General features: G+C 46.4%; 1 protein-coding gene across 3 annotated transcripts; it reads left to right on the top strand.

The window, feature by feature from the left end:
* The first annotated feature begins 4 nt into the window (after positions 1–4).
* On the top strand, positions 5–22,862 carry LOC128402568 (uncharacterized). Of its 3 annotated transcripts, none has more exons than XM_053366790.1 (19): positions 5–102; positions 1,680–1,818; positions 2,673–2,818; positions 3,948–4,065; positions 4,784–4,912; positions 6,724–6,953; positions 7,581–7,680; positions 8,972–9,046; positions 11,098–11,237; positions 12,577–12,730; positions 14,712–14,790; positions 15,674–15,763; positions 16,269–16,359; positions 18,386–18,481; positions 18,864–18,892; positions 19,126–19,205; positions 19,566–19,652; positions 21,639–21,733; positions 22,622–22,862. In XM_053366790.1, the coding sequence occupies exons 2-19, from the start codon at positions 1,728–1,730 to the stop codon at positions 22,796–22,798; spliced, it is 2,007 nt and encodes a 668-aa protein (XP_053222765.1). In that variant the 5' UTR covers positions 5–102; positions 1,680–1,727; the 3' UTR covers positions 22,799–22,862. The 3 variants fall into 3 exon arrangements, with proteins under 3 accessions (XP_053222765.1, XP_053222763.1, XP_053222764.1); XM_053366788.1 differs by lacking the exon at positions 5–102 and adding an exon at positions 640–771; XM_053366789.1 differs by lacking the exons at positions 5–102; positions 8,972–9,046 and adding an exon at positions 640–771.
* The last annotated feature ends 405 nt before the right edge of the window (positions 22,863–23,267 follow it).

Raw genomic sequence — 23,267 nt, 5'->3', positions numbered from 1 at the left:
TTCACCACTCGTGCACATCACAAGTTATCTGGAAATGCCACCCTTTGGGCGGAAAGGCACCAGGCACAGCCACACTCACTGCCAGACCTACTTATTGAGAAAGTAAGTGTGCTTTTCCCTCATGCTTATAAATTGAGATGAAAACATGAAAAACACATCCCCTCTCCCCTAAGTCAAGAGGCCCGGTCCTACTGTTGGGCAGAGTGAGGCAGATGGGGAGGGAGGAATGACTGACACATGGTGCATTGAGAAGAGGCGGGTTCACATGAACAATCTTTTAAAGGGGGCAGGGTTAATTATAAATAACTATAAATGTGATTTTTTCATTTCACGTATGAATCTCTTCCTGGGAAACAGCTCAAAGTGATTCAACGATTTAAAACCCCCCCACTGATGTTTTTAATGGAAATTTCAGGTTCAGACTGGTCTAAAAAATAAATAATTCTTCACTATGAAAACTTGTTCAAACAGAAAAAGTCGTGTTCTCTGCATGCCACGCAGAAAATTTTACAATTTAAAGTGATTTTATAAACACTTTGAAGAAACATCTCTGGGCAGGTAAGAGAGGCAGGTGAAGGTCACCTGATCTCCAACAGCTAAATTTAGCATCAAACAATAACTGTTTCCGGTTTGAAAAAAGGGACTGTTGTAGCAACAGATCTCTAAGCGCCGCTTGACTCCTTATGAGAAAAGCAGTTGAAATTCATGGCTGGTTCCTCAGGTGCTCTGATTTGGCTGCAGAAGGTGCGACTCAGCGTTGAGAAGTCACAGGTAGGACAGGTGGACTGGACTGTCTGCATCTGGGATCTGAGAGGGTCCAGGAACCCCATAGACTGAAATGCAGGTTTCCTGACTTTGCAACAGGGTTGTTTTCAGTGGCTGCCAACTATCATCATCATCACCAATAATAAATAATAATAATAGATGTGGTTTTGTCCGAAATTTAGCCGCCGAAGCTGTTCTATAAAGGTAATTTCCCCTCTTGCATGTCAAGAGGGTGTTAAATACACTGGAGCAGGGCCAAGGGAAGAAGCTGGCAACCAAGGCTGCTCCTGAATCTGCTTGCCTCCCAAACACCCTCATGCCAATCAGGCAGAAGTCCAACTGGCAAAGCTATATCTAGAGATAGAGATGTTGTTGTTTAGTCGTGTCCAACTCTTTGTGACCCCCTGGACCAGAGCACGCCAGGCACTCCTGTCTTCCACTGCCTCCCGCAGTTTGGTCAGACTCATGCTGGTAGCTTCGAGAACACTGTCCCACCATCTCGTCCTCTGCCATCCCCTTCTCCTTGGGCCCTCCATCTTTCCCAGCATCAGGGTCTTTTCCAGGGAGTCTTCTCTTCTCAGGAGGTGGCCAAAGTATTGGAGCCTCAGCTTCAGGATCTGTCCTTCCAGGGAGCACTCAGGGCTGATTTCCTTCAGAATGGAGAGGTTGGATCTTCTTGCAGTCCATGGGACTCTCAAGAGTCTTCTCCAGCACCAGAATTCAAAAGCATCAATTCTTCGGCGATCAGCCTTCTTTATGGTCCAGCTCTCACTTCTATACATCACTACTGGGGAAACCATAGCTTTAACTATACGGACCTTTGTTGGCAAGGTGATGTCTCTGCTTTTTAAGATGCTGTCTAGGTTTGTCATAGAGATCTGCAAATGCTGTTTGACTCTTTCCCCCTTTATCAGGAATGGGAAGATTTCATTCTGGCGCTGTCCGACGCTGTCCAGCAGCAGATGGTTGAGAGCCACATCAATGCCTTGCAGGACCTCTCAGAGGCAGCGAAAGGTTTTGTCCTGGAGAAAGCAGTCAGCGCCATCCAAGGAGGTGAGAGTTTAGGAACCAGGCCTGATAAACAGTTCACTTCTAGTGGATTTGCTGTGGGGAGGGAGAGGCTTAAGAAATGCCACACATGCAAGTGAAACCAGAGTTCTCCAGGATCTGCTCAGCTTCTCCCAGGAGCAAGCTATTCAGACTAAGCAGCCAATCCTAAGGGAGAACCAGCGTAGGGCCTCCAAGATCCCTTTTAGCTGCCCAGGTCACCTGGTCCTCTTGGGCTAGAGGTCTGGCTATAGTTTCCCTTCCCTGCCACAATCAGCAGGAGACGCAAAGCTCTCAAGAGAGACCTGCGTTCAAATCCTCAGTCACGAAGCACACTGGGTAAACTTGAGTTGTCAATTTCAATTTCTCTCAGTTTCTGTTCTCTTTGCCAAATTTCCTCATCGATTTGCAATTTTTTTAGAAAAAGAGCCCACCAAATCTATTTTTAGCACACATCTCTCCTAATAAACACATTTTTGTATGAACTTTTGCCTAATATACTTTTTTTTTTTTTGCAAGCAATACCCCCCCAGTATAATCCATCTTGATGTGACATTTCCACTAATATATGCATTTTTTTTATACATGTCCTGCTAATAATATGCATTCTGTGCACATTTGTTTGGTTGGAGCCAACACTGAAAATTTGGAGAAGTGTGAATTTTGAAAGATGGCTGCTTTCGTTTCCTATACTATTTCCACAAGGTGCAAATCAGGTGTGTTAGAACCAAAATGTCAACCAAACCAAATTTCTTCCCTGTCCCTAGAAATGGATCTGCCCCTCCACTTTGCCCCTCCTTGAAAAGGGGAGTTAAGAAAATGTTGTGAAATAATCCACTCGTTTTTTGATATTCTTTCAGGTGATGCTTATAAGGCCCTGATGTCGCAGGTTAGTGGCTGCTTAGAGGAACAGATTTATTGCCAGATCGCCCAGGAGATTCAGGATGGAGACCGGCGGGTGAAAAATAAGCCAGCCCTGCTGCTGAATCACCTCAAGGATGGAGTGGTACGTAGTTTTGCTGCTTTGTATTCTCAGTTGGGGCAGTGTGGGGCTGACACCCACTAGGGCTGGTAGGGTGGAAGGTGTGGAGCCCAACAGTAGGTGGCGCCAGAGCCAATGACAGGAGAGCAAACTACCGTATTTTTCGCTCTATAACACACACGCGACCATAACACGCACATAGTTTTTAGAGGAGGAAAACAAGAAAAAAAATATTCTAAACGAAACAGCGGATGTATGATTCTTGTGGTTCATGCTGTGGCCACAGACATGTGATCTGACGGTGAGTTTGGGGTAGCCCAATGCAAAAATCCTGAGGATCCATGTGGATCCATGCTTTGTAACCACGTTTTTGCACCACTGCGGCCCCAAGCAACAGTGGGTGTGTGATTTTTTTGGTGCAAGCTGTAGCCTTGGACATGCTATGTGATCTGATGGTGAATTTGGGGTGACCCAGTGCAAAAATCCTAAGGATCCATGTGGATCCGTGCTTTGTAACCAGGCTCTCTGTCCCTCTCTTCTCCCCACTCAGTGGCTCTTCTCCCGCTTTGCTGTTTCAAAGCGAGCAAAGCGAACCACGGAGGAGGGAAGGAAGGGGAACCATGGATCCTCTGCTCACGACTGCAGCAGATCCCCCCGCCATCCGTAGGCATTCGCTCCATAACACGCACAGACATTTCCCCTTACTTTCTAGGAGGAAAAAAGTGAGTGTTATGGAGCAAAAAATACGGTAATTCCCGTTTTGTCCTTCTTCCTGCTGACTTCTGCAAGGCACAACAATGATACTTAGGAGGAAGAGGAAAAGGACAGGCAGGGTCAGCCTCTGGGACTGATGGAAGCAAGAGGACAGGGCAAGTGAGGATAGACTGAGGTTGGCAAGGAAATGCCCCTAAAGGACCCATCAGTCAGATCGTTGGTCCATCTAGCTCAGTATTACCTACACTGACTGGCAGCAGCTCTCCAGTGCTTCAGACGAGTCTTTCCCAGCCCTACCTGGCCAGGGATTGAACCTGGAGCCTTCTGTGAGCAAAACATTTGCTCTAAGCAACTTTGCTATGGTATCCGGTGGTTCAGCTATTGTAGAAAAAGGAGCCTTAATTCAGCCACGTTCAATGAGCCAACTCCTTCCTTTCAGGTGACCTTGCTGGAGGAACGGCCAGAGCTGCGAGGGAGGCTTTGTTCTCTTTTTAACCAGCCCTTACCTGCCGATTTGCGTCATCTCACCTGGAAGATTTACCTCTCTAACACGAAAGGTATGACACGTATCAGTTCTCTAAAACAGGCAGGCAAACAGCGAAGGCAAGACCTCCAGATGGCTTGGGCCATCACCAGTTTGTTTTACTCAGTTTTCCCTTCTGTGAAATGGGTTGCTTTCTTCTCCTTTTGGAGGTGCAAACAGTGGTTTGTTATTTGGAACTTAAACCCACCCTTTACCTGGTAAACAAGTATTTGGACAACTTACTTGGCCTTTGTGGTTAGCAAAGGTCTGGCAATAACATTGCTTCTGTTTGCATATCTGATAAATGGGAACCATTCCTGGTCAGAATGGTGGCTTTTACTTTGGCCCCTGACACCCCTCCTGTCTTGTGTTAGATGCTCAGAAAGAGCCAGGTCCCAAGCTTTCCCCTTGCCATCCCATCAGAGATGGACCTTTGGGGTCTTTCCAATGGGAGGTGATCTCTAAGTGGGAAGCAGAAAGCAGCATGGCAGTGTGGTCCTTATGTATTGACATCTAGTGACAGGTGGGCCAGAGCAGGATTTGGGTTCAATGACTAACTGGTAATATTAGAAATGGCATCAAAATTGCTTTGCCAAATCCCAGTAAGCTTATCACATCCCCACCATAAATATATGAGGGCATACAACACCATACTGTCACGATTGCATCTCTTTATTTGGTGGCCAGTTTAGTGAAAATGAAATGAAATGCATCAACCATTGCTTTTCTTCTGTTCCTTTTCTCATTCCCAGCAAGGTTAGGCTATCTCTCCCATTTGGCAGCAAACAGAGCTACTTCCTGGAAGGACAGAGAGATCTCTCTGAGGTGCCAAGCCCTGCTGGATTCTGAGCTGACGTTCCGGTCCTTAAAAAACCACAAGGGTAAGAAGAAACCACCACAGGAGTCACACAAAAGTATTAAGGAAGGCTGGAGGTGGGATGGGGGGAGGCGGACTCAATTCAGTTTGCATTTAAATGTGAATTTACCAGATTTGCACTTTCTGAAACAATGCATGAACCAAAACAGCCTCTGAAGCTGGAACTTCTCTGAATTTTACAACGCAGATGAGTAATGTGTATAAAGATGCATATAGTGGGGTGAAGTGTGCATATGAATGCATACAAATTGGCAAAAAAATACCATACAAAGCCACATTGTAGTTTGGAAGAAGAAAAAGGTGTGTGTTAGGAAGTGTTTAAGAGAAATTCACTCTGCAACACTGGGTAATTTTAATGAGGGTTTAAAATAACTAACTAACTGTAGGAATAATGGAGACGACAGGAGGTTGGATGCAGGTCAGCTGTGCAGAAGCACGCTGGCAAGCACGCTCCAAGCAAGCTGCCGGCTAGCTCTGCCGAGGCTCCTTTTATTAGCAGAAGTCAACAATTGGAAACAGTAGCGAAACCACCCTGAACTTAACATATTTCCATCTAAGCACATTTTCAGCGTTAGCAAATACACGTGTCAGCAGGTGTTTCCCTCAGATGTTCCCCCCGATACTTGATTACATCTGCGTCCCTGGTCATGCTCCAGCCAAGCAATATGCCTAACAAACAAATTGTGAGAGGACAAATGGTCGGGGGGGGGGGACACCCTGTTTTCTACCCAGGAAGGTCAGGGAAAGCAGGTGTAACGCTCCTGGACCTACTGTTGCACGTCTGGTGTGAAGTTTGCCTTCGCAAAGCGGAGCATTACCTTCACAACTAACTAACTTAGCTGATGTCGCAACGTGGAGAACTGAACCTAAGATTGGAAGAACGAGGAACTGACAGTGACTTATTTAGCCCAGAAGAATATAAATGAGTCTTTCTGGATCAGACCGGTGTCCCATGTATCCTGTTCTCACAGTGGCCATGCAGATGCCTGTTTTTGAAAAAAGCAAGTGTTCCTTCCCACATGCCTAAGTTGGGATGAAAGGAGGAAGCCGGTAGAGACCACAAACAAGACCATGGGGCATCAGTCCAAAGCCCTCGAGACAGAAAGGGTGGTCTATTTCTTTGCTTTCCCTGGGAGGCGCATTTCCAGTTAGGAGAAGCAACATCTCAGTGTGGCTTCATGTATCCATTATACGCAGATGTATATTGGGGATCCGTTGCAAGCGTCTAGTCCTCATGGATGTGGAAGACTGTCCAAGTCCAACTTCACATGAGTGTGTCTGTGTGTGTTGTTATTGGGGATATTGGGGATCCGTTGCAAGCGTCTAGTCCTCATGGATGTGGAAGACTGTCCAAGTCCAACTTCACATGAGTGTGTCTGTGTGTGTTGTTGTCACAACCAGGAAAAAAAGAATGTGGTGATGGAGAGATTGAAGGGTTGGGCTTTCTTTCCAGGTAGCATTTCAGGGTCAGTGCTGAGAAGTGGTTCAATAAGAACAGCCAGCTGAATCTGACCAATGGCCTACCTAGTCCAGCATCCTGTTCTCACAGTGGCCAACCAGATTCCCCAAAGAGAAACCCTCAAGCAAGTCCCAAGCACAAGACCTCTCTCTCTCGTCCCCTGTGGTTTTCAGCTACTGCTATTCAGAAGTATCACTGACTCCGATTGTGGAGGCCAACCATAACCATCGTGGCAAATAGCCTTTGCCTCCATGAATTTGCCTAGCCTTCTTAAAACTATCTAGGTTGATGGTCATGCTGTGGCAATGAGTTCCATATGTTAACTATGCACTGCTTTTCCAAAAACCTCTCCTTAGTTGCCGCACAGTGCCTGCGGAATGTGCTTTCTTATTACCACAAGCTTCAGGGCACCTCCACACCTCTGCGAGACCAAGATTATTTCCTGCCCGTGCCTCTCTTGCAAGTTATTCTGGATTTGGGTTCTTCCACCAGCTCTGTGGAGTCTGTTTCTGCCCTCCTGGTTGAAGAATTTATGTCTCTCAAGAAGCTCCATCCTCAACTTGTTAGACTCTCCATCTCCGTCCAGGTATCTCCACCTCTCCACCCATTCATATAGGGTTATAAAGAAAGGTAAAGAGACCCCTGACCATTAGGTCCAGTCGTGGCCGACTCTGGGGTTGCGGCACTCATCTCGCTTTATTGGCTGAGGGAGCCGGCGTACAGCTTCCGGGTCATGTAGCCAGCATGACTGAGCCGCTTCTGGCGAAACCAGAGCAGTGCACGGAAACGCCGTTTACCTTCCCGCTGGAGCGGTACCTATTTATCTACTTGCACTTTGGCGTGCTTTCGAACTGCTAGGTTGGCAGGAGCAGGGACCGAACAACGGGAGCTCACCCCGTCACGGGGATTCGAACTGCCGACCTTCTGATCGGCAAGTCCTAGGCTCTGTGGTTTAACCCACAGCGCCACCCGCGTCCCTTATATAGGGTTATAGGACACCCCAATTCCTGCTGAGCTGTGCATAGGATTCCAGCGGCCTTGGCCATCAACCAAGGTCTCCCCCTCCCTGCAAACATCTGGAGGGCAGCGGATTAGGAAGCCTGTTCTATTAAATTAAATTTTATTTAGAACAGCTAATCCAGAATCCAAATGGCACCACTAGGCTTTAAGTAAGACTCTCTTGATTTACTATTTGTGGCAAATTTCTGTCTAGGATCCTTCCCGGGTCAGCATAGTGGAAGAAGTTGCCTCCCTGCTGGAGCAGAGAGACAGAGATCTGGCAAGGTTCCTGGAGAGCGTTTATGCACAACCAGGTAAGTTTGCTTTAGGGCGCCACCTCAGTAATCCTGTCACTATAGGGGCATTTCTCTTCCTAAACTTTGGGTGCATGGCCCCTGCGCAAGGTACTCCATTTCGTCCTCAGCAGCTACTGAGTATGTTGACTGGCAAGTCCTGGAGTCCTCACCTTCTTAGCGTTCGCCCTCTATTTTTGCTTTTCATCTGCAAATTTTGGGGTTTCCCTGAGCTGGCTTACTCTTCCCTCTTGAGTGTGGATGGTGGTTTCTTGGATGCCTAAGTAACGTCACTCACCTTTGAGCACTGAAAATAAAAGGACCACCAATTCTGTATAAGCAAGCTTAACGTCTCTTGGCCAATTTACCCTAAACAAAGATTTGGGATTAGAGGGGAAAGTCCTAGTTTCATGATGTTCCTGCTGATGTGAATGCCTTCAGATCCAACTTCTATAGAAGAGATGGGCTTCAATTCACACGGATCTCTGGGAAGAGAGATTGATGGCTAAACCACTCTGGGAATTGTAGCTCTGGGTGTGGAATACAAGTTTCCTAGCAACTCTCATCACCCTTGACAAGCTACAGTTCCCAGCGTCATTTGGGGGAAGCCATGACAATTGAAAGTAGTAGAAAAAAGACAGTCACGGAATTGAGAAATTGCACAAAACAAATGAAATACCATGAAAATCCCTGAAACGAGAAGTAATCGACTAGAAATATTATCTTATGAAAATAAACTAAATAATAAAAATCAAAAAGTTTAAGGAAAAAAATGAGAAAAACCTAACACTGAACAAAGCCTTAATCAAAAAGTTTCAGGGGGGAAATTAGAAAAACCTAAAATTGAACAAAGCCTTAACGGGATGCCGGCTACAAACCTCATTTCACTGAACTATTCAGTTTCCTCAGAAGGAAATAGAAAAATCATAAACCTTAAATGACCAAAATTGAAAAAAATTCATAAGGCAACTGATTTCAGATGGTTTGATTAAGCCTTTTTGATTAAGGCTTTGTTCAATTTTAGGTTTTTCTATTTTTTTTCCCTTAAACTTTTTGATTTTTATTATTTAGCTTATTTCCACAAGATAATATTTCTGGTCGATTACTTCTCGTTTCAGGGATTTTCACGGTATTTCATTTGTTTTGTGCAATGACAATTGAAAGTGGCACCACCAAACTTGGATTTGATATTGAGAATTGTTCCGTCAGCTGCTCTGAGAGCCTCTTGGGACTACAAAGCGGGATGTAAGTGCTGTAAATAAATAATCATCATCATATACTTGTAGAATCCCACATCTTTGCTGTTTTCCAGGGGAAGACTCCAGAGACGCCTTACTCAAGGGACTGAGCCGCATGATCCAGCCGGCTATTGACACTCTGCTTGCTGGTGAGATGCACTTCTTGGCATACCAAAAAATAATAATAAAAAAAAATCCAAAAACAATTGAACCTGGAGCTGAGACTGGGAACTGGGAGGTTCAGGACCGCCAAAAAGGTGTACCACTTCACACTTCACACATCCCATAGTTAAACTAATGACTTCATGCCCTGCAAAGCCTAGTGATGGTCACCAGCTTGGGTGGCTTTAAAAGAGGACTAGGCAGTTCATGGGACACAGGTGGCGCTGGGGGTTAAACCACAGAGCCTAGGGCTTGCCGATCAGAAGGTCGGCGGTTCGAATCCCCATGACAGGGTGAGCTCCCATTGCTCAGTCCCTGCTCCTGCCAACCTAGCAGTTTGAAAGCATGTCCGGTGGGAAGGTAAACGGCATTTCCGTGCGCTGCTCTGGTTCGCCAGAAGCGGCTTAGTTCTGCTGGCCACATGACCCGGAAGCTGAACGCCGGCTCCCTCGGCCAGTAAAGCGAGATGAGCGCCACAACCCCAGAGTCGGCCACGACTGGACCTAATGGTCAGGGGTCCCTTTACCTTTACCTTTAGGCAGTTCATGGAACAGGATAAGGCTGTCAATAGTTACTGTACTAGTCACAAGGCTATGTGCTTCCTCCTCAGTCAAAGGCAGCCATGCTTCTGAATACCAGTTTCTGGAAACCCCAGGAGGGAGAGTTGCTCTTGTGTTTGGGCCCTGCTTGAAGGTTTCCTACTGGGGCATCTGCTTGGACACCGTGAGAACAGGATGGACTGTTGGCCTGGTCCAGCAGAGCTCTTCTTTTGTATTTTGATTCTGTCGTTCCTCACCACAGCAAAACCCCTCATAGTGCACCTGTATGTTAGAGAGAGAGAGAGAGAGAGAGAGAGACTTAGGAAGCTACTGTCAGGCAATCCAGCTCATTAATGTCTGCACTGACTGGCAGCAGCTCTCCAGGGGTGCAGAAGGAAGACATTCTCAGTCCTGCCTTGAGATGCCAGGGGTTGAATTTGGGACCTTCTGCATGTTGGTTATTTTGCAGATTAGCTGGGCTACAGAAGGCATGCTGGGGAGACCACACATTCAAGAAACGCAAAAGTAACTTTTGCTTGGTTTAATAACAAAAACAAAAACCCATTTTACACTAAATTACATTATATCAATAAGTGTAACCCATCCACCAGGGTACAGTGGTACCTCAGGTTAAGTACTTAATTCGTTCCGGAGGTCCGTTCTTAACCTGAAACTGTTCTTAACCTGAAGCACCACTTTAGCTAATGGGGCCTCCAGCTGCCGCCGCACCACTGGAACACAATTTCTGTTCTCATCCTGAAGCAAAGTTCTTAACCTGAGGTACTATTTCTGCATTAGCAGAGTCTGTAACCTGAAGCGTATGTAACCTGAGGTACCATTGTACTGAGAGAGCTACATGCTGCTCTTCATATACTATACCCGACAGCTTAATTAACATAACTTAACAGCATCTGCTAAGGGACGCGGATTGCGCTGTGGGTTAAACCACAGAGCCTCGGGCTTGCCGATCAGAAGGTCGGCGGTTTGAATCCCCACAACGGGGTAAGCTCCCGTTGCTCGGTCCCTGCTCCTGCCAACCTAGCAGTTCAAAAGCACATCAAAGTGCAAGTAGATAAATAGGTACCGCTCCGGTGGGAAGGTAAACGGCGTTTCCGTGCGCTGCTCTGGTTCACCAGAAGCGGCTTAGTCATGCTGGCCACATGACCCGGAAGCTGTACGCCGGCTCCCTCGGCCACTAAAGCGAGATGAGCGCCGCAACCCCAGAATCGGTCACGACTGGACCTAATGGTCAGGGGCCCCTTTACCTTTAACAGCACCTGCTATACTGCTTCACAGCTGTAAAACTAGGTCATGTTATTTGCTCTGGCCCTTAAAGACATACACATCTTGTGAAACAATAATGAAACCTAAAATTTAAAGAAACCATTCAACACTGCTTACAAGGTAGACACTCCACCACCAGCCACAGACCTTCCTGAAGTGTTCGTTATGCCTCAGGGAAGCTAGTGAGATGCTCTTCATCTTTGCTTTGTTTGCAGGCTACTTAAACATGGATACTCTGTTGTACATCTGGGACCAGATTATCCTGGGACTGGAGCGGCCGTCATACAACTGTCTCCCTGTGTTCACCACCATTTTTGTCCTGCTGCTCCATGGCCGGCTACTCACGTGTCAATCCGTATGTGCAGCCTGATGAAATCTAATGCCACAACTGTTTTACAAAGCATTGTTAGAGTTGTCCAGCAGAACCCCTGATGGGGACCTTGTGCAGAAATGAATTCTCTCCTCCGCAAGAATTGAGTTTCAAAGCTTTGCTGCAGAACAGATTTAATAAGATAAACGTTCCAAAATAACCAAGCAATGGGGTCCAGTCCTTCATGCTGTTCAGTAAACGGTCCTCTCTCTGGTCCCAGGGGGAGATCCTAAGCTTGTTCATCACTGCAGAACTTCTCTGCAACCGCTGCTACTAGCCGTCACCAACAAACACACACTGGCTTCTCAAGTTTCCAATTCCAATATAAGGTAGTTTAGCTCACTGAAATGGAAAGATGCCAGCCTTCTCTGACGCTTTTGCCAGAGTGAAACTTCTTGGCCACAGTAAACTTCCCTTTGCAGCATTTTAAATACAATACATTAAAATACCACGTTTTATGTACATTAAACGTGTAACTTCAACAAGTATTGCATTAAAGGCTGGAATAATATAGAATTGGTATGGACAAGAATCAGGGGTGAATGGGGCTACATCCTAAGATTATGGAATGTTGTTCTAGTGGAGATCTGTCCATCTGTATGTGGGGGAAAGCTGTAGCTCAGGGGAAGAGTAATTGCCTTCATGCAGAAGACCTCAGTTCATTCCCTGATGTCTTCAGGTATAGCTGGGAACAACTCTTGTTTGGAACCCCAAATGCCTTCCTGGGGAGAACATCCTACAAGCAGGGAGCCACCACTGAAAAGGTCCTGTTCTCGTGTCACCACCCTCCAGAAATTCTAACATTCCTATGACTTTCTTACTTCACCATCTTTGCATGTACAATCATATCTTGGTTTTCGAACAGCCTAGTTTTCGGACAATTTGGCTCCCGAACGATCAAAACCCGGAAGTGACTGTTCCAGTTTTCAAACATTCTTTTGAAAGCTGAATGTCCAACAGGGCTTCCGCAGCTTCCGATTGGCTGCAGGAGCTTCCTGCAGCCAATCAGAAGACGTGCTTTGGTTTTCGAACACTTTGGAAGTTGAATGGACTTCTGGAATGATTGTATTATCTGTTGTTTATAATGTTTCTTCTAAACTCTGCCATGGATAGAACTTTTTGCTTTTGTGTGGCTTTGTTTTTGAAATTGTTTTAAAATTTGTTTTTAAAATTGTTTCAAAAGCTGCTGCTTTTGGAGGGGGGGAGCAAAAGCCCTTTTGTTTCTAAGAGGATGTTTGTTGGCCCTACCTTTGAGGAACTTGGGTGCCCCACCAGCCACCATTGAGCAGTTTTACCCACCCACCATCCCTGCCTTTTACTGCAGCCAGTGGAATTGGAAGCAACACTGAAAACCTGGGGACCGTCTCTGCTTGTGCAAGAGTTCCAAGACATGATGGAGAAACACTTCTTTGAAGATTTGTACAGCCAGTTGCTGGGAGGAAACAAGGAACCCACCCCGATCCATGACCCTACCCAAAGTAAGACCTTGATGGGTGTCTTCTGTTCAGGCTCATTCCTTCCTCTCAGCCTCAAAACATTTACCTGTCAATCAATCAATCAATTTATTATTTTTATTTATTTAGTTTGTATACCGCCCTCGATGTGAGGATCACAGGGTGGTTTGCAACATAAAAATACAAAATGAGAACACAAAATACATAACAAACAAACCAATAACAGTCCATAGAAGAAAAATAAATACAAATCAATAAATATATTGTGCTAGCCAAAGGCCAAGGCAATTACGTTACAAATACCAAAATACAAACACAGCAGTAATACAGCAAACGTTAATGATATAGGAGAGAAAAATCAGATGTGCCATCAGCTGACTTGAGATGAAAAGTCTGAGTTCCCAAAACAATTTATAGCAATATGATCTAACTTTATCTTCCTAATCTTTTTTTGCAGCCAGCCTGAACAAATACATTTTTCCCACCTTTGTCCCCCAGCAGGTGTAAGGCAACAAACTGCAAAGCAAGATTTTTAAAATACAAAACAATTAACTTTTTTTTAAAAAAAAAAGCAGCCAAATAAGAGCCATAATAAAAAGTATGCAAAGCAGCCAAGAAAGTAGACCTAAAGGCTTGGACTGGAGTAGAAGACACCCCTTTGTATCAACCAGAATGATCCCCCAAGCCTATCACAGTATTCTACATACTGCCTATTACGTTCTGTCTCCAGGCAGAGCCAAAGTTAAAAATATAAAACCACAGTAAAATGGTAATTGTTCCATCATAGCAGCAAGCCACTGAAGCAGTATACAAGGTAAGAAGGAAGACTTAAAAGCACACATGAACTCTCTAAAAAAATAAAATCATCTCAGCAAGTATTGTTTGCAAAACTGCTTGGAAGTATCATTTACAATGAAGCAGTATAGAGGTTTTGTTAATAAATAAATCAAATTCTCTCTCCCCACCCCCAGCTCCAATCAAGCCATTTCTGCAGACACACAATTAATATTTCATAAAATGACTGGGTCACTCCAGGGAAAGCGTTTTTAAACTAAAATGCCTTTGGCAGGGGCCAAAACATCACAACTCTCTGATATGGGCTAGGTACTGATTCCAGAGGGCTGGTGCTGCAACACTAACAAGTTTGGTTTCTAGGACCTGCTAAGCTTGGGCACCTGTGGGGGGCAAGCATTAGTCTCAGCAATGCCCAATCTCTTGAGATGTGCAGGTGCCGGAATGGGGTAAAGGGGGCGAGATGCATAAAATACATCTGATAATCATCTTGAGGACACATGGCATGAAACTCTAGTGGCGGGGGGGGAGAAGGGGAGAGAGCTTCCAGAGTGCACAGGTACATTTTCAAAACATGCTGGAATTTTATCAGCTTTTGTGCCTGTCATTCCATGTGTCATTCAAAGGTATGGGGCAGGAGAGCCGATCATAGCTGTCAACCGTCCCTTATTTGGCGGGAAAGTCCCTTATCCCAGCGCCATGTCCCGCTGCTGTCCCTTATTGATGATGTCCCTTAAATTTCCCGGGTTTCAAAGGAAGCAGCTCCTCTCCCTCCCTCCCTGCCGGCCAGGGAGGAGGGAGGCTCCAACTGTGTTGCTTGGCTGCGTTGCTCACCCAATAAGGAGTCTAAGAACGACTGGGGGGTGGAGCTTGCATGCCTTGTGCCGATCAAATCGGCCGTGTTGCCTGGGGACTCGCCTTTGCTCAGCGCTTCCCAGCGGAGAGGTGACGGTGGTTTTCCTTGCTGCATCCCCATTGCTGGGTTGCTGCACTGTGGGAACCACCACTTGAGGCTTCGTTTGGCTGCTGGCTGGGCTTTCTGCCTTTGGCTCGGAGGGGCTCAGAAGTTGAACATACCTGTGCTGGGGAAATCCCTTATTTCGGCTGCTGGTCCCTTATTTTTGAGGCTGCTGGTCCCTTATTTTCAAATCTGTAAGTTGACAGCTATGTAGCCGATTAACATTCACTATTTCTCTTTCCCTCCCACTTTGAGCTTTTCCTCCGTGGCGCTACAGAGATTTCCAAGCTGTACCACCTCCAAGGACAAGGCCAGAAGACAGGAGGCAAACAAGGTGCTTAAGGGGCGTCCTCTTGCTCCAGGGCCCCATGAAATGCACAAGGGAAGGGGGTGCGGCTCAGTATCCTCAGCACCTCCAGGTGGGTCTGGAACAGTCCCCTGCCGGAACCCCTGGAGAGCTGCTTCCAGTCAGTGTGGACAGTACTGAGCTAAATTGACCAAGGGTCTGGCTCTGTTCCTATTTAAATCAGCCCAGGGTTCAGAACCATGAGGACTGGGATCTTGTCGTTTTGTCTCACTTTGCCTAACCAGCAAAGAGCTGACCAGCCCTGGCAAGGACCCAGAACGTACTTAGTGCTTTTTAATCCTTTTTTGCCAATAATAATAATAATAATAATAATAATAATAATAATAATAATTTATTTATAGCCCACCCATCTGGCTGGGCTTCCCTAGCCACTCTGGGTGGCTTTCAACAGAATATTAAAATAAAATAGTCTATTAAACATTAAAAGCTTCCCTAAACAGGGCTGCCTTCAGATGTCTTCTAAAAGTCTGGTCGTTGTTTTCCTCTTTGACATCTGGTGGGAGGGAGTTCCACAGGGTGGGTGCCACTACCGAGAAGGCCCTCTGCCTGGTTCCCTGTAACCTCACTTCTCACAGGTAGGGAACCACCAGAAGGCCCTTGGCGCTGGACCTCAGTGTCCGGGCAGAACGATGGGGGTGGAGATGCTCCTTCAGGTCTACTGGACCAAGGCCTTTTGGGTCAGCACCAGCACTTTGAGTTGTGCTTGGAAACGTATGAATGTGTGCCCATGTCATTCTGGTCCTCTCCCACTCCTTCGGAGCATCGGTGGCATTTTTGAGGCTCACCTGAGGGCACGGAAAGGCGGGGAGAGAGAATACATACAGCAAACAGGGCACGTCCTGATTTTCAGAGAGGAGCGCCAGTTGCTGGAAGAGCAACGCCTTGAGAGGACGCAACAGGAAGAGAGACTTCAAAGGTTCAGAGCGGAAGAGCAGAAGAGGTAAGACTTTTCCTGTCAGCAGCATTTACAGTTACCCACATTCTCAGCTAATTCTCAGTCCCCAGCATGGCATCAGTGGCACCCGAAATACTCTTGTCCCATTCTTATTTTTAAATCGAGGGGTTGCTTTTTTAATTATGGGGGGGCATTCCTTGGTTGAGATGTTGCCCATTGTTGCTTTGTGGGATGGACTGTGTTTCTATCCATGTTTTATTTGTTTGAAAATGCATATAAGTGCTTGGGGAGGTGTGGCAGGGAGCTCAGAGCACCCCAGTTTTTCACTTCTGTGAAATGGGTATATTGTGGTGTTTCTTAGATTTCCAAATGTGCCAGAAAAATTGAGCCAAGAGGCGAGGTAGTACTCTGCTAAGACTTTGCTCCCAGCTGTTTTAATCATTCCACTGAGTACCCTACAGCGTAAGGGTCGGGAGAAATTGGGCACCCATATCTGCTTTAATTTCCTGGGAGTTAATCTGCAACATTTTTTTTTATAATGGATTTGCAGGCTACAAGAGATGAGATTCCTGCAGCTTTTAGAGGAGAATAAGAGAAAATTTGAAATGCAGAAGGTCCATTTGGAAGATCAGCTGTCTCAGGTATTTCCTTCCAACCGTGGAATAAAGATTAAGAGAAACACAATCAATTTACGTAGATGGTTGGGGCTGTCCTGGAGAAAGGGGTGTGTGCCAACCCCACTGGCTTAACCACGGACACCCCGGGTGGGACACTCTATTCATTACTCTCTCTTGTCCCCTCAGTTCCCCATCTGTAAATTGGGTCTATTAAGGGCACAGCCTCACATAATGAAACACAAATCTGCATAAAAAAGCATAATTGCATTGTGCAGATTAAGCTGAACTGTACCATTTGAGATTTCATAGCTGCATTCACTAGCATAGCTGGGGGGCGTAATAAAAAAATTAAGGTCATATATATATATAATAAATGTTCATAAATGTACCAACCAAGCACAAACATAGATATGTGGACCACATGTCTGGAGCAGCACAGGAAGACCGTCCTGAAACCATTTTGACTCCCAAACTGACCAAATGTTTCACTGCAAGGAAGGAGGGGGTGAGGGAACCTTCCCATTGTCTCAGGAATTGGGAAATCACCATCTCAAAGGAATTGGCAGACTACCAGGAAGGGCAATCAGATAAGGCATTATCAGATAACCTGGCAGACAGGAAAAACAACATTCAAATTTCTGTTGTAGACCGCCTTTTCTGTGATGTAGGTATGATGTTTGTGAAGGGTGGTCTTTGGTTACACCCCTTCTGTGATGTATGTATGATGTATGGAGGGGTGGCCTTGAGCTCCAGGGCAGGGAATTTAAAATGTCTATATTAGGGCAGGCACACCTTTGTTCTGGGTCCTCCTCCATCCTCCTGCGTGTGACGGGAGCACCCTGTTGCAACAGTTTTAATAAAGATCAGGTTTACTAGCTGCTTTGCTTCTCAATATTCTCTGGTTGGCCTCTGTTATTTTCTCCTACCAATAGGGAACCCACATAAGGACTCTATACGGGCTCTTGGATACCCCATAAGGGAATCAGGGCAGATTTTGTTTACAACAGGTGCACTGAGTGGCCACTTCCTGCAGGGTGTGTGCTGCAGCGCACCCGAGCCACGTGTCTCTCCTGGGAGTGTCGCAGTGGCTCAGGCACCTGCAGGCACCTGGGCTTGTGTCTGCTTGCCGCCTCCCCTTCAGCTGGAGGGTGGTTGAGGGGGAGGCAGGTGGGCTGAGCAGACTCCATGCAGACTCTGGCACCCAAGCGGCTAGCTATGCCACTGACTGCACTTGAGAAGAATAGACAACCAGGCCTAGAGTCTGGGGAGCTGGAGGACTGTACTACTTTGCCCTGCATTTGGATGCTGAAGGAGGAGGGGAGCTAGGGACACTTGGCCTAGAGGCAGAATAGGACTGTACCACTAGGCTGCTAGACTGGTGACTGGGAGCAGCCACTGAGACCATATAACACCGGTCTTAAAAGTCCTACACTGGCTCCCAGCACGTTTCCAAGCATAATTCAAAGTGTTGGTGCTGACCTTGAAAGCCCTAAACGGCCTCGGTCCAGTATACCTAAAGGAGCGTCTCCAGCCCCATCACTCAGCGCAGACACTGAGGTCCAAGGCAGAGGGCCTTCGGGCGGTTCCCTCGCTGCAAGAAGCCAAGTTACAGGGAACCAGGCAGAGGGCCTTCTCGGTGGTGGCACCCGCCCTGTGGAACACCCTCCCACCAGATGTCATAGAGAAAAACAACTACCAGACTTTTAGAAGACATCTGAAGGCAGCCCTGTTTAGGGAAGCTTTTAATGTTTAATAGGTTATTGCATTTTAATATTCTGTTGGAAGCTGCCCAGTGTGGCTGGGGAAACCCAGTCAGATGGGTGGGGTATAAATAAATTATTATTATTATTATTATTATTATTATTATTATTATTATTATTATTATTATTATTACCACTTTAGCCTGCATTTGGGCACTCAGGAGGCAGGAAGGTGAAGTAGAATCAATGTACGACAGTACCAATTCAGCCTCCATTCGAGCACTCAGGAGGTATGAAATCTCTCTCCCCCCCCTCCAAAGTTTTAACAACTACAATTTGGCGCCTTTCAGGAGAGACAGGTCCGCTACGAAATGCAAATGAAGGCAGAGGAACAGATAAGCAGGCTGCAGGCTGAAATGCAGAGACTTGCTGTGGACAGGAAGATGGTAATATTTTATTTTTCAAAATGAAGTTTTGTTTTAATGAGCTCACCCACTGCTAAATACTAATGCCCAGGGAACTTGTAGACGGAAGCAAGGCAGTCCACTGTGATGGAGATGGTTTGCCCAATAGCCTGGAGCTGGGTGTTCCTATACTGGAAAACATGCATCTGTTTTGACAATCTTGCTCACTGTCCCTGCCATGGCAAATGATCAAGTCAGGCTCTGGCTAGCAAGCCTGTCTATGTTCCAGCAGCCTAGACTTCAGCATTTTGGATTTCTGCATTTTAACTCCTGTGCCTTGGGTCTTAAAACAAACTTGGGTTCCCCAAGGAGATCCTGTCGCTTACACAGATTTTAATACTTTCCTTCCATATTTTTCTTGCAGCCTTCACCTGACACCTATTCCGCTGGAAGGTAAGGTTCTGTCCAGGCATGCAAAGGTACACCCCACAACTTAGAAACATAAAGTCAGAATGTGCCCACAGTGATCCCAAAGGGAAGGGGCAGCATAATACTGTTGACTTTGACAACAGGCCTATTTCCCTTGCATCTGAGAACTGGTGCCTCCCCTTCACAAATGGGCTAAGAGATTTGTAAAAGGGCTTTGCTTTGAAGACTTACTGAGCACCTGATTTCCTGCTTTGCAGTCTCCTCGCCCCTGCACCTTCCCTGCAGTCCCAGACGCCATCTCAGACTTCCCTGCCTCATTTTTGCTTGTCAGACACAGGTTAGTGAAAAGCATTTGCGGGTATTAATCAGGTATTATTGAGATTTGCAATTTGATTCCAACACTCTCCCTAATTGCCTGTGGTGAACAGGAATCACTTCCAGCCAGGCAGGTAGGGAAGCTTATTAAACTGACAGATAATTGGATGTGTGCTTTAGATTCTAATGTGCCACAAATGAACAGCATGCGCCTGTGAAAGCAAAGAAGCCTAGCAATTTTTTGTTCTTGTTGACCAGCATATAAACATTTGCAAATCTGAGACTGAAATAACTCTGGTCTACTGGGCAAAAAAGCAGGATGTAAGGTTAAATAGAGTAATCACATCTCATAATTTGGCTTTTGCATTTCAACCTTTCACAGTTGCTGCACATCAGAAACACAAAACCGCCGATGGAGACACCATTGCCTTCAAACTGCTGAAGCACATGATGGAGGCAGCCAGCTCAAGTAAGCAGAAGTTTTCTGTAATGCAAATGCTGCCATCTGTGGAACTCACTGCCACTGGATGTCGCTAATACAGTGGTACCTCGGGTTAAGTACTTAATTCGTTATGGAGGTCCGTTCTTAACCTGAAACTGTTCTTAACCTGAGGTACCATTTTAGCTAATGGGGCCTGCCGCTGCCTCGCGATTTCTGTTCTCATCCTGAAGCAAAGTTCTTAACCCAAGGTACTATTTCTGGGTTAGCAGAGTCTGTAACCTGAAGCGTCTGTAACCCGAGGTACCGCTGTACAATGTATTTTTAAAATGAGCTCCTTCCCTCCCTCTCCTTCTCTTTCTCAAATAAAAACAGAAGTCAGGCTGAAAAGGATAAAAAGTAACAGCCAGTAGCCAAAAGTGACTGAGACAAAACACGCAGCTGTGTGTAAACTTACTTTAAGTTAATGCAACTAAAATTGAACATTATCAAGCGACACATTCCCTGGGGGTAAAACGTGCCTAGGAGCAGGGACACACATACCGGTTTATAAAATAACAAACAACGCAGTGCAGATTGTTGTTTTTCACCCTTTCTCGTTTTCCTAAAACTTTATTCAGGGTCAAGTTTAAAGGCTTTGGGGACGAAGGCACTGGAGGCTGATCCACTGGGGCAAAAGGGGAACTGCCCCACCAACCTGTTGCCCCCACCTCCCTGCCTTCTTACAACCAGTCCAGGGGGTTGCCTTGCCTGCCCCCTCCCTCCTCCTTAGTCTCAGTGCTGTCCCATGTAGAACTGAGCAGGGAGGAAGACGGGGACAAAACTGGAATTACCTAGTCACTGGCGCTTGCTCTGTCTGCTTTGAGGCTCCTGACCCTTCTCCCACCAGCACTCGTGATGCTCCCTTCATTCTCTTTACCCAGAAACATCTTAAGGGACGTCACAGATCACAGGCAAGGAACACAAAATGTGTGTGCATGCATTGGGCAGCCTGGAGAGTGAGGCTATCGCCATTTCCATGGAAGATAAGTGACACCTTCTGGTCAGAGATGCAACTATTTCAGTACAATACTCCTTGGTGGAAGACTTGGAGATTCTTTGAGGGTTTATGCTTTGCAGAAGTGGATCCAAACTATTACCATTTTCCATCCTTTACCTTTAACGTGTCTGTGGGCTGCCTGGAATCCTACTGAGGTAGCATCAATCTGCCAGAAAGTTTCCAGTTTGTAATCTCCATGATCCAATGTCACCACCCAAACCTGTTGCACTCGTATTGCCTAAGCCAGGGGTCAGAACACTTTTTCAGCAAGGGGCCGGTCCACTGTCCCTCAGACTTTGGGGGGGGGGCTGGACTATATTTGGGGGGGGGGATGAAAAAATTCCTATGCCCCACAAATAACCCAGAGATGCATTTTAAATAAAAGGACACATTCTACTCATGTAAAAACATGCTGATTCCCAGACCGTCCGCAGGCCGGATTTAGAAGGCGATTGGGCCGGATCCAGCCTCCGGGCCTTAGTTTGCCTACCCATGGCTTAAGCCATCCAACATTTCACCTGGTAGCTGGGAGTTGTTTCATTTTGCGTGGCATGTGTGTGTAGATCTACCAATGCTCAACATCACCCTTTTAGAAAGGGTCAGGAAAAACCTCCATGGAGAACTGGGCTGTCATTGGCTTCTTAGTTGTGATAGCTAAATCAGACCTCCGTGTTGAGATGCACCCTTATCTCCTAATAGCAGATTTTAGGGGTGAACCAAAGGGGGCGGCCCTTGCTGTCACGCCCCAATTGTAAGGTCTGGGTGGCATCTGGATGGAGATAGTGCGCTAGATTCGAGCTGCACCTCATCCACCAAGACCATCCCCGTATTCCATCTGAAATTGGAAAGAGAAGCTGGACCCTACTAGTTACATTGCGACAGCCTGAGCCACAAATTAGTTAAGTGAGAGTGTCATAGATTTAAACAGGTTGCAACCTAGGTGTCTCCTACCTAGAAAGTAATTGTGTTTCTTTTAGTTGTTAACGGTTCGAGCACCGAGGAAAGGGAACGCTTGGATGTAGCCACAAGGGAGCATATTCGGGACTACAATGAAGATGAGAAGAATGCAAAGGTATTTTGAAGCATTCTCTCATTGCCTGCCTTTTATATTTTTATGGTATGGTCCAGCAACAGAAAGGAACAAAGTCCTGCTGGACCAGGCCGATAGCTCATCCAGCCCAGCGTCCTGTGGCCAAGTAGCCTGAGAACAAGGCCTAACAGTAACTCTCCACATTTGTGATTCCCCAGCAACTGGCATTCAGAGGCATTCTGCGCCTGAAAGGATAGATGGAACACAGCCATCAAAGCTAGTAGCCATTGGAAGCCTTAAACCTCCACAGATTTATCCCATCTTCCCAATGCATTATTAGGAGGGCCGAGATAGAAAAATCATTCCGAGATTTGTCATTTTTATAGGGATAAAAAGCATGACATACTAGGGGCTGCCACCCCGCTTGCTAACCCCAAGTATCCCTTTGCCCTTCCCCCACACTGGACCAAACCTCCCTCCCTCTACACTTCACGCCTGCCCCAGCTCAGCTGGCCATTCCAGTACCTTATGTAACAATACCTTGTGTATATAAAAGCTTTTTTAGATATTAGGGGCATGACATGAACCTGCTTCCCAGCCTGCCTGTACTAATCCAACTCCCCCTACTTTGCCCCACTGACCAGGTACCCAGGCCTAACTCCTTCCCACAGCCTTCTTTTCCTAAGGCCAGGTGTGGGACACACACAGAGGACTGCAGAGCATTGTTGTTTAGTCGTGTCCAACTCTTTGTGATCCCATGGATCAGAGCACGCCACGCGTTATGGATAGTTAAAGATAAAAGCTGCTGTGAGGGCCACATAGCGCTTCCAGGCTTGTGGCGATACCCCTCTGCTTTTCACTTTCTTTACAAGCCACGAGCGCTTGCGACAGCAACTGCTGCCACCATTCTGTTTCTTGTTGCCTCCATAGATTGAGATGTTTGGTTATGAAATCAGTGAAGATGAAATAAACAACATCCCAGAAGCCAGAAGGAAAGACGTGAGAAAGAAACTAGAGCAGGCACTCCGACGAGGGGCAGAAGCTCGTTACATGGCAGCCAGAGGAAGGGGTTTACCAGCATTTATTACCCACATGGATGTGTTGTGATTGGTGTGCCCTTGTTACACAAGCAGAGCCTTTGGAATCCATAAACCTGGTTAGTAATCTGCTACTGAGCATTGCTTTTATCAAGTGCATTGTGCTACAGGTACACCTCCCACTGAGCGAATATTAGCCTCTTTGGCTACTGAAGAAAATGTCCTCAGTCACCTAGGGCAGCAATGGAGAACCTAATTAGGCCAAGCCATGTGCACACACCCCATGATGGCACGCGAGACATCAGAGGTGGGACAAGGAGTTTGCAGACACCACTCTGCCTTTGCCTGTGTGGTGTAATAGAAAAGGCAAGCAAGTCATCTGAAAAAATTGTGAATCCTCCTGGGCCTCCATCTGACACTGCAGAGAACCATTGAAGTAGACAGCCTTTATTTATAGAGCTGTGGGTATGTATTAAGTTACATTTGGCATAAGGCAGAGCTTGTGGTGTCCTAGCGATGTAGACTTTCAGTTTGTCAGT

Source organism: Podarcis raffonei, chromosome 15 (genome assembly GCF_027172205.1).
Source record: "Podarcis raffonei isolate rPodRaf1 chromosome 15, rPodRaf1.pri, whole genome shotgun sequence".
Classification (NCBI taxonomy): domain Eukaryota; kingdom Metazoa; phylum Chordata; class Lepidosauria; order Squamata; family Lacertidae; genus Podarcis; species Podarcis raffonei.
Note: the sequence above shows the minus strand (reverse complement) of the source record. Positions and strands in the feature narration are given on the sequence as shown.

Excerpts from the sequence above, each read along its gene's own strand:
- LOC128402568 (XM_053366788.1), top strand. The coding sequence starts at position 706 with ATGGCTGGTTCCTCAGGTGCTCTGATTTGGCTGCAGAAGGTGCGACTC. Across the intron at positions 2,819-3,947 it reads ATCACCTCAAGGATGGAGTG|GTGACCTTGCTGGAGGAACG; the intron begins GTACGTAGTTTT and ends CCTTCCTTTCAG. Across the intron at positions 18,482-18,863 it reads TTGCTGTGGACAGGAAGATG|CCTTCACCTGACACCTATTC; the intron begins GTAATATTTTAT and ends TTTTTCTTGCAG.